Here is a 9,836-nt window from a genome sequence, read left to right as displayed (position 1 = left end):
CCACATACACACACACGCACCCACCCGCGTCTCCTCCTCCGTCACTTCCGTCTGACAGTGCACTGTCCCCGCGCCCACCACACGGGCTAGCTCCGGAACCACCTCCTCGGGGTGCCCCATCCGTACAATGAGGTCACTACCGGCTGCCCGAAGGCGGGAGCGGAGGTCCTGTACGGCATCCATGATGAACTGGGCGCGGGTGGGCCCCGTGCGACCGAAGCCATTGGGTCCCTGTGTGTGGGGGGGGGGGGGGGGGGTTTCCGTGTGTTTTGCGCAGTGGGTAGGGGAGGTGCGGGAAGAGGTAGGCGCGCGAGGTGGGGGGTGGGGAAAGGGTTGCGCGGGGTTAGGGTTTGAGGGTGGACCTCGGCACGGGTCGATAGGTAGCAATAATCGCAATAACAAATGCAGCTGCTGCTGCTGCTAGAGGGCGCGATAATTCTTCCCGCGTATCAGCGCAATTCATATGTGTTCTGGAAACATTGCGCTGTATGTGACGTGTCGTTGACGGTGGTCGGCAAGCGATGTATCGCAATAGGTGTGGAAGAGTCGAGGGGGGAAAAGACGAACCACGAGCGAGTGAAGCTGCTGCCAAGTCAAGGGGGGGGGGCCGAAAGATAGAGACGGCCTCAGAGTGTCAGAGTAGCTCTTAACTCTTAACGGAGATAGTGAGGTGCGAGTAAAGGTTCGACGTGAAAAAGTCCGAAGGTGGAAGGGAAATACGCACAGGTGCTGGACCATTGTATGCCGTACTAGAAAACACACGCACACATACACCACCACCGGCAAAGACCCACAAAGACGCAATAACCTTCAACACGCCTGGCGCCTACAACACCCCTGTGCCGTACCTTTCCGTAGTCACGTGGGTCAAGCACGTACACGGGTAGTACGGAGGTGCCCTCGCGGCAGGCACGATCTAAGACAGGATTGTCGTGCAACCGGAGATCGTTCCGAAACCACATTACGGCAGGTTTGCGGGCGGCGCCGCCGCCGGGGAGGGCGCCGCCGCCACGGGCCGCCCGCCTGGGGAGCTGTGTTCCTCGAGTCCAGGGGGGGGGAAGGGGAAGAGGGGAGGGAGGGAGTGGGCTGAAACTTGGATACGGTAAGGAGACACAGAAGACGGACAGAAAGTCCTCCCGGGCGCGAGGGGGGTTGACCCCACGCGACCACCGGCCCCACTGACCACATGACTACACGGCTAAGTTTACAATACGTCGCAGCACAGTGCACTAACGTGCGGACAGCCGCGTCCAGACCCGTACCGCCGTACCGCCGTACGCTCCGGAGCCCACCTCTTCACTCCCCCCCAGCTCACCACAGAAGGAAAGACGCGCATATCCGACAGCGGTGTGGAACCGGGGAGGAGCGCCTGCGCGTGGGGACGGGGGGGATGTGGCGGCGACGTGTGATTCAAAAGACGGGTGTTTTTTTTTTGCGTGGTGACAATCCGGACCTGACGGGGTGTTGGGCTGCTGACCAGACGGCTTAGCGCTCCGGGAATAGCGACCATCAGGCGCTTCAGGGGGTGAGGCTGGGGATGCAGCTGGTGCTGCGCTGACCGCTCGCCATCGGCCAGACCTCCGACCAGATTGGCGTCTAATGGGTGGCTGCGAGGTCCATCTTGGATTACGATAACAGACTTTGGCGCAGCAGCTGTTGGGTAGACGTGGATTGGAGGAAGCGAGGAGGGCTTCGGCTTCCGGAAAAGGTTTGTTCAGAAAAGAAGGTAGCATGGATGCGAAGGTATAGTTGCTCCTCCCTCACCCTTGGTTGGCCTGGCCGGCCGCTGCACACAGACGTTGTTGGGAGCAAACGCATGGAGTGACAGCGCCGCGATGGGCAGCGGAATGCCGGCCCCTTGCGGCTCCATGGTCGTGTTAATAATGCGCAGATGTATCACATAATCTGCAGCTACAGCGCACAAGCAGCAACAGAATCGCGTTCTGTAACATAGCTGGTACGACTCGTCCTCGTAACGGACTTCGTTAATCAACGAGTGCGATGTGTGAATTGGAAGCATCTTCGTATGCAGTAAAGCTCAATGACTACGTATTCTTCCAACTCAAAATTTTGTTATTATAATTTCTCCAAACGCCAGGCTTTCAGTTAGAACAGCACAAGCAGCGTTCTAACTCTTAAATTTCTTGGGACTAGATATCATGCCACATCGACCAGTAAGATTCGCAGTAAACTCAAAGGCCTACGTGATCCGAAGCTCGGCCGATGATCAGTCGCCGCTGACCTGACTCCTCTGAGTTGCTGCTGATCAAACGCAGGAGGGAACAGATGGATCTGATTGGTCCTATCGGGAGATTATTGAAGACCGTAAGTGCCCGCTGTTTGCATTTCGTTGTATACTGTCCCCCGGGCCATGCGCACCTGTTTCGCATCGCAAACCTGGAAAGCCACGTTTCACAGCTTGGGACATAATACCTTTCCTAACTAAACCTGTCGCTTACAGGCTACAAGCGTATGGCGGTGAACATGTCGGCGACATTCTTTCTGCACCAAATGCAGGTATTATGAATGCAGCTCGCGCCTTTGCCTGCCCTAAGCACCGTTGAGCCCTTGTACCTCAACCTCCGCCGTCTGTTATCACTCTGCAGTCAGGGATGCTCCTTCTTAAGATAGCGTGGTACATGATTCCTTTCTTCATGGAAGGTAAGCGGAGTCCAGTCCGGAGCTAGTGATATCCCGAAGGGTGGAGCTTGGACACGACCGCATTGCACAGTCGAAAGGGGGGGCCGCTGGAGCCTACAGGCAAACAAGTTATCATCTGGGTTTTCAACAGCTCGTCTCCTTGCACAACAGAGCATATGAGTTATGCTTCTGCTGGAACTCGAATCCGGCGACCTAGCAACGTCGTCCTATTACATCTGAACCTGGTTGGGCTTGGACACGACCCAGCCGCGCCTCCCCCTGTCTTGTCGGCAGGACCTTCTACTCGCCTGGCCTGGCCGCCAGGGCTTTGCCAGCCCTCTGCTTCTATCACCGGGATTTCCCTCTGTCACCCCCTCGCCATCCACTTATATCCACTTTGCTCCGTTCATCTGTTCAGACATGGACACATCTGAGGTCCCCTCATTTCGCAATACCTCTCCCGCCCCGTCCCTTTCCTTGCCCCTCTGCGCTCCGAACCCACCCCCGCCCCCACCCCCGCCCCCACCCCTGTGTAGACCGCTATCCGGATCCCTTCCTGTACTTCCTGGTGGCCTTCCTGCTGATTGGTAACATATGCTTCTACGCAGGTAACGTGTGTACGCGTATATGGCTGACAGGCCCTAAACTGTCATGTCTGTACGTTTAACCTATTAACACGCGTGTGTGTGTGTTACATACACCTCGGTTGCGTTACCCAGAGAGGTGGAACGAGTGACCATATGCGAGCCGCTATTTTTTACAACTGTCGCCGTATATGACGCCGTGTTCATCGCCTTTGTCATCGCCAGTGCTGTTTTCACTTCGCGTTATGCACGCACGCTTCGTTCCTGCTTGCGTGTGTGTGTGTGTGAGGGGGGGGGGAAGGAAGTCCTGGCATCGTTGTGTCCTGTTCCGTTCCTCCTGTTAGGGACTCTGAAGCCGTTTCCAAAAGGCCAACGTTAGGCGGCCTTTTCCTCACCTTTTTCTGGGCTCGCCTGGCTCGCCCGTCTGCGCGCAGGGAAGCCCCGAGGTCGCTGTGTGTTGCCGCTGATGAAGGTGGCGGCGCTGCTGGTGATGGGCACCGTGGCCTTGGTGGGTTGCGAGGGGCGGGAGGCTGGGTGACCTGGTTGGATGGGTGGGTGGCCTGTAGGACCGGCAGACTGGCGGAGGGCGGGAAAGGGAAAGGGAGAGGAGGCGCGCTTGGCGGCGGCTGGAAGGGAAGAAGAAGGGAGGAAGTCGCATGGGCGATGTGGGAGAGGGAAAAGAGGAAGAGGCTGCAGACGCCCTCCCCCCAATCATGCCATGGAATTCTGATGGAGCTGCCGGGGAGGGGTAAGGAGGAGGAGGGGTAAGGAGGAGGAGGAGGGGTAAGGAGGAGGAGGGGTAAGGAGGAGGAGGAGGGGTAAGGGGGAGGAGGGGTAAGGAGGAGGAGGGGTAAGGAGGAGGAGGGGTAAGGAGGAGGAGGGGTAAGGAGGAGGAGGGGTAAGGAGGAGGGGGACGATGGACTTTGACCACTGCGAAGCTTGCGGGAGCGGTTGGGAGGCGGCCCGGGGTCACGTAGGGTTCTGTACGAAATACTACTTTTCCATACTACTACATTTACTATTGGCATTGTTACAGGGTTCGGTCCTGCCTACCTTTTCATCTCCTGTTCCAGCTTCGCCAATCATGGATGGGTTGCGCGTGCGTTGGGTCCAAGAAATGAATCTCGCACGTAAATTGCGGCGGATGTCACAATTACACATCTTCCTTGTCCGCTTACCCCACCTCACCTCGCCTCACCTCACCTCACCTCAAGCGCTCAAGAGTCGTCTTCTCCTGCACCCGTTCCCTCCGGACCCCCCACACCCCCACTGCCCTGCAGCACTTTGTCGCGCTGTGGCGCTACCACCTACTGGATCCCAAGACAAAACAAATCTCCCGCCGACTGTACAAACAGCTCAAAGACCAGGGAACCATCACTGCACGTGAGTGAGAGCCTCTGCAGGCATTATTTACCTGTTTGTCTGTCTGTCTGTCTGTCAATCTGCCTGGATGTCAGCTGTCTGTCGTCTAGCAACCCACCCAGCAGCCAGCGCCCGTCCTTCACTGCGCAGTATTCCCCCCCCTTCACTGCGCAGTATTCCCCCTCGTGTGTGGTTCATCTCCCCCCCCCCTTCCCGTAGCCCTTTCCTCGCCCGCCACACCGCCGCATCGCGACCCCTAAAGGACCCCTCCAAGGCGCCACCACGCCCAGTCGACTTTCAGCCCCAACCTCAACCCGCAGCTGCTTCTTAAGGCCCCACCTCGCCCTATTCCACCACCTATCTCTCACCACCTCACAGGCCCTACTTGAGGCCGCCGCTGCCCCTGGTCCCCCCTCCCTCCCCCCCCCGTGTTACTCCGGTGTTCCCCCTGGCCCCCTTCCCATGTGTACATGACGGCAATCTTCCCATGACACCCAGCGTCGTGGCTGTCCGTATTTACGGTTTCGGAGGCGATCCTGGACGCCGCGGTGGGGCTGTCCGCCGGTCTGTGCTTCTTCACGTTTAACAACTGGGTTAAGGATGCCATGGACGTGGTTCGAGAGCGCGAGGAGCGCAACAAGGCGGTGCCTGTGCGGCCGCCGCCAGGTGCCGTGAAGAAGAAGCGCATTTGAGGAGAGGAGCTCCGCCCAGGATGGGTTGAGTGTTTTTTTGTCGTTGTGGTTGTGGTTGTGGTTGGCCCCTCGGTTGTTCGAGTGGCTGGTTGGCGATGTATGCGTGGAGGGCAATATGCTTCTTAGAAAGCTGTTCGGGGGGCAGTTCAAATGTGTTGACGAGTTCCGGATCTCGCAGCTCTGGATGTGTTTTACAGGATGAATGTGTGTGTGTCTGTAAAGCTCCTCTCCCCTTCTTGTCCCAACATTTCCCAACTAGCTGCTTTTGTATGCGTGATGACCTCTACTGTGAGTTGCCAGGATGGGGCCGTCGTGCCGGCTGGTGGTGGTGGTGGCCAGTGGCACGTGCGTGTGTGGGGTGGACAGGAGGGTGAGGCTCAAGTGGACAGTGATGAAGAAACCGGACTTGATAAGCGTATGATAAGAGCTTTTTAACCGTACAAATGGCAAGCAGTTTGGCTTGTGCTTGTGCACCTGCACCTGGTGGGTTAATAAAGATTATTTAGTGCTAAATAATTTGCGAACAAGATCCCAACCATATGGCTGGATTGTGGGAAGGCCCTAGAGAGGAGCTGAACGCGGGGTGTCAGCGTTGACGGAGATGATGGGGCACGGTGATGGAGATGGGGCGTCGGCCCTGAGTTTGAGGGTGTAACGTTGAGACTGCTCGGGGAAGGGAAAGGGAGGCAAGGAGAGGAACAGAGACGTCCAAGGACACAACGCACAAGGACAGCTTACGTGGTGAATGTAAACCAGGGTAATAGGGTGTCAGCATCGCACAGAATGGCCTGCGATTATTCTGGTTGTACAGGGTGTTATGCCATGCGCGCGCGCGTGAGCGGCTCGGAACTGCTGCGCATTCTTGGCGCGATATGTTGCTGCTAAGAAGAAGTACTGTCAAAGAGGCGTCTCTCGTTCAGCGTTGCGGAGAGCGCAGATTGGTTTGTTGCGACTTGGCGAACCTCTCAACGTAGGGTGCAGCAGGAAGGGTGTTCAACGGAAGGGGATGAAAACATCATCACACCAGATCGGCTTATGCAGCTATGCTCAGAGCCATGGGGCTGTGAGTGGAAATGGAAGGAGTGGCTTGTTGGCCTGACGGGGTGGGAGCTACGATCTGGCTGATCTGCGTATAAAAGCGTGAAAACCAAAGAAACCCAAGGCAGTAGGTGTTGACCATCGAAGCAATGTCTAGAACGGCTGTGGGCATTTCCCCGTGTAAGACTGCAACACACATGCCATTTATCGTGTGCAAGGGACACTATGCAAAAGGTGCATATGTTGTCCGTATTTCGTACATTCCGGCATGTCGACTCGCATCCCCATGCCATAACCATGAGGCTTAGTTTGCAGTTAGCTGCTGTACGTGCCTTGAAGCATTACAGGACGAACCAGCCCTGGACAGGGCCGCATAGCGTCAGCGCATTGCGGGTTTAGCTACCGGCATCATGGGCCTAGCTGAGGCATTCCGTTCTGCAGTTTACAAGGAGCCTGTGATGGTCTGGAGCCTTATGATTTATGCAGCTGGTACGTACCAAGCTTGTCACATCGTCTGACCCTCCTTCAGCGGGAGCAGGGTTAGCAATTCGCAAATATTGTGATATTCAGGGCTATCTTATGTTACTATCATCAAGCCAAATTTGATTGAGCCGCACAGCAAGGACTTGCCAAAGGCACCGCCCAGCTTGCAAGAGGTAATTTTTAAGTCAATAACCTTTTTTTAACTCCTTACCCCATATGCCTGAACGGGTGACTTTGTTTTCTTCAGTTCCAGGTTTGGGAAAGCTTGCTCGTGCTCCTACTAACATGCATCCCCCTACCCGCATTATTCAAAACATTAGGTGATGGCTGGCATCCAGGCAAAGCTTAACAAGTAACTGCATCGTGGAGCATGCGAAAGGCAGACAGCGAGGGATGTTGATGACCTCGTGTTTACGCAGCTAGGGGACTTGCAGACGACGGGAACACTCTAGGTTGTAAGCACAGGATAGTTTGGGGGGAGTTCCTTGAAGCTGGCGGTGCTTTACACATCATCCTCCGTCCGGGAGCTTGGTATGGTTTACGGGGCACTGGAGTGTGTGCCCAATTTACGGAGCTTAGTATGGTTTAGGGGGCACTGGATTGTGTGCCCACTGGATTGTGTGCCCAATTTTTTGATGCGGGCAGCAGCTATCAACTCAAATAGTTTGAGAGTTAAGATAGATTTGTGAGACGTACAATCTCGTGTCGTGGGTCGGCAATGTGTAAGTACAGACGTCTTCAACACGATCTACCTTGCTCGATGTAGTCCAGGGGAGCATACTGCATACCAAAACAACAGCCGCCCGCGTGGGAGCTCTCGCGCCACGACTGGACTTCAGCGGCACTACAAATTTCGCTGTTACTGCTCCATGCATAACCCGGGCGGACGCAACACGGGCAGCTCTCAACAGCTGCACTACTGCTTACTGGATCCTCCTGGAGCTTCCTACAGGAGAGCGAGCAGCGACACCAGAGGTGGTGCAACAGCAGCAGCTGCATCCCGCAAAAAGGCGCATAACATGCTCTTACCAGCCGGCCTTCTGCCTGTGGACTGTTTCACACAGCCAATCCCTAAACCCCCCACCCCATCCTGCGCACGCACTGCATTATAAGCCGTGTGTTGCAGTCGTTCACGTGTATCCCTATCACGTGCAGCTTGGCTACTAGGATAATGCTAGCTCGGGTAATGGCGCATCACATCCCCCGTGGGTTGCCCGTGGGCCCCAACCAGACGCTCCCCAGGATGGTAGATGCAACCCTGTTGATGCAGCCCCCCCACAGCTTCCATACGCCTATGTGCACCACTAGCAGGGATTTAAGCTTTTACGCCTGTCAGTGCCATTCGCGTCGTTTCGGCTGCCTGTCGTGCCACAAGCACTGTCTACAGCTGTCTACATACGCACGTCACTGTGCTCCTTCACAGCTCCCCCTCACAGCTCCCCTAGCCAGCCACACGGCCAAGCGCCAACACCTAACCGGCCACGTGACTACCCCTGGGTGCGTCCCCTTGTCCGTCGACGCCCTTGCCCAACGAAGACGCCAAACGGGAAAGTATTAACATTGGCCATCTATATATATTAGGCTCTTGGGCCTCTGGCTCGTAAGGGCTCGTTTCACCTCTCCGGGTAACGCAACTGAGGTGTGACACACACACACACACACACACATATCCTTCTTCCGAGTCCGGGTTAACCAGCAAGCGCTACCTCCGGTATTCCCCTCAAGCAAGCCGCCGCGCCGTCACGATGTTAGCATGCCCCAGGCCTCCCGCACGTCATAACCTCACACCCCTCCGCCGCCGCAGCCGTCTTGTCACAGAACGCACGCAAAATTTCGCTGCAACAACACATCAAATCTATCACACTACAAAAAGCATCCTAAGGTCCATCTTCGGATACATTTCATCATGGACGGAAGGAAAGGCCGCCGATTCGACCCCGACGACCATGCTGCCCGGCAGAGAGTTGGGGCCCCCAACAGGAAGGTTTGGTAAGTCCGGAATAGAAGCAATCGGCCGGAGAGGAAGAAGACGTTGCTTGTCCTGCTCGCTGCCAGACCAGCCCTCCCTCTCCTAGGTTTTGGTGTTCTGCACCCGACTGCATATCCACATCCACATCCAGACCACCCACCAAGCCGTATGCGCTGACCGCCATCCCCAAGATCTGCCAACAACCTGCACATGGGACCCGGGCAGGCATCAATGCCCTGCAGCCCCGCGGCCCGGCCAGTCCCGGCATATACCCCGGACGCACACACGTACCGTCAGCACACAAACTTTTGTGCATCTGTAAACATCCGCCGCAAGCGATGTCAGAGCAATCCCAACCCTAAACAAACGATCCCTGCCAGTCGTCACCTCTCAGCTTTTGTCTTGTAGGAACTCACTGGTAGCTCATCCTCCAATACCCTCCATGTCGTTCCTCCGCCCATGCCCCTACACTTAATTCACACTTTAATTCATATCCACACTTAATTCACATCACACACACGCGCGCGGCACGAAACTCATCCTTCACCCCTTATCCCGAACACATCCTATGGGGGGATGCATGGGAGCCGACAGCCTCCACCGCCGTAAACACCCAACACCTCTACAGCAGACACCTACCCACCCACACCCCACATGCACACCACGTCCCGACATATCACGCAAACGCACAACCTGACACACGCACACGTGCAGCAGCTCCCTGAAGCAGAGGTCCTCCGCACACCTAAGGAAACACACCTGCGGCCAGTAAGCACGCAGCACAAGAGCATGCGAACCCGAAAAGCACGCGAGCTGATGCTGATGACGGCGCTGACGACGCTGCGGTGGTGCTCACGACGCCGCTAGCAGCGCCCGCATGGCGTCCATCGCGGCCGCCGCCGCCGCCAGCTCCGCTTCGGCCTTGGACAACCGGTCCACGTCCGCTGCTTTCACGTCCTCGGGCGTCTTGTCGTACGTCGGCAGCGCCATCTTCTTCTTGATCTGGTCGATGCGGCCGGTCACTTCAGCGGACTGCGGGACCGCGGTGGGGTGAGGGTGAGGGTGAGG

At 56.6% G+C, this 9,836-nt stretch overlaps 3 protein-coding genes across 3 annotated transcripts in view; 1 reads left to right on the top strand and 2 right to left on the bottom strand.

The window, feature by feature from the left end:
* Nucleotides 1–78: 78 nt before the first annotated feature.
* VOLCADRAFT_37482 (uncharacterized protein) lies at nucleotides 79–986 on the bottom strand (the record flags this gene model as incomplete). The annotated part of the gene is made up of 2 exons (XM_002950717.1): nucleotides 79–231; nucleotides 849–986. Coding segments are annotated over 2 exons (291 nt in total), but the record flags the coding sequence as incomplete, so codon positions are not given.
* Nucleotides 987–2,276: 1,290 nt separating this feature from the next.
* Nucleotides 2,277–5,278, top strand: VOLCADRAFT_117681 (uncharacterized protein; the record flags this gene model as incomplete). Its single annotated transcript, XM_002950814.1, has 7 exons — nucleotides 2,277–2,325; nucleotides 2,462–2,517; nucleotides 2,607–2,661; nucleotides 3,177–3,248; nucleotides 3,659–3,732; nucleotides 4,505–4,607; nucleotides 5,085–5,278. Coding segments are annotated over 7 exons (603 nt in total), but the record flags the coding sequence as incomplete, so codon positions are not given.
* Nucleotides 5,279–9,620: 4,342 nt separating this feature from the next.
* Nucleotides 9,621–9,836, bottom strand: part of VOLCADRAFT_60821 (uncharacterized protein) — a gene marked incomplete at both ends in the record, with an annotated part of 13,254 nt that continues 13,038 nt past the window's right edge. Inside the window, one exon of the mRNA XM_002950716.1 lies at nucleotides 9,621–9,800. Within this exon, the coding sequence (XP_002950762.1) occupies nucleotides 9,621–9,800 (180 nt within the window). The remainder of the gene's footprint in view (nucleotides 9,801–9,836) is intronic.

Source organism: Volvox carteri, assembly GCF_000143455.1.
Source record: "Volvox carteri f. nagariensis unplaced genomic scaffold VOLCAscaffold_20, whole genome shotgun sequence".
NCBI classification, from domain to species: domain Eukaryota; kingdom Viridiplantae; phylum Chlorophyta; class Chlorophyceae; order Chlamydomonadales; family Volvocaceae; genus Volvox; species Volvox carteri.
This window is presented reverse-complemented; position numbering and strand designations above follow the sequence as displayed.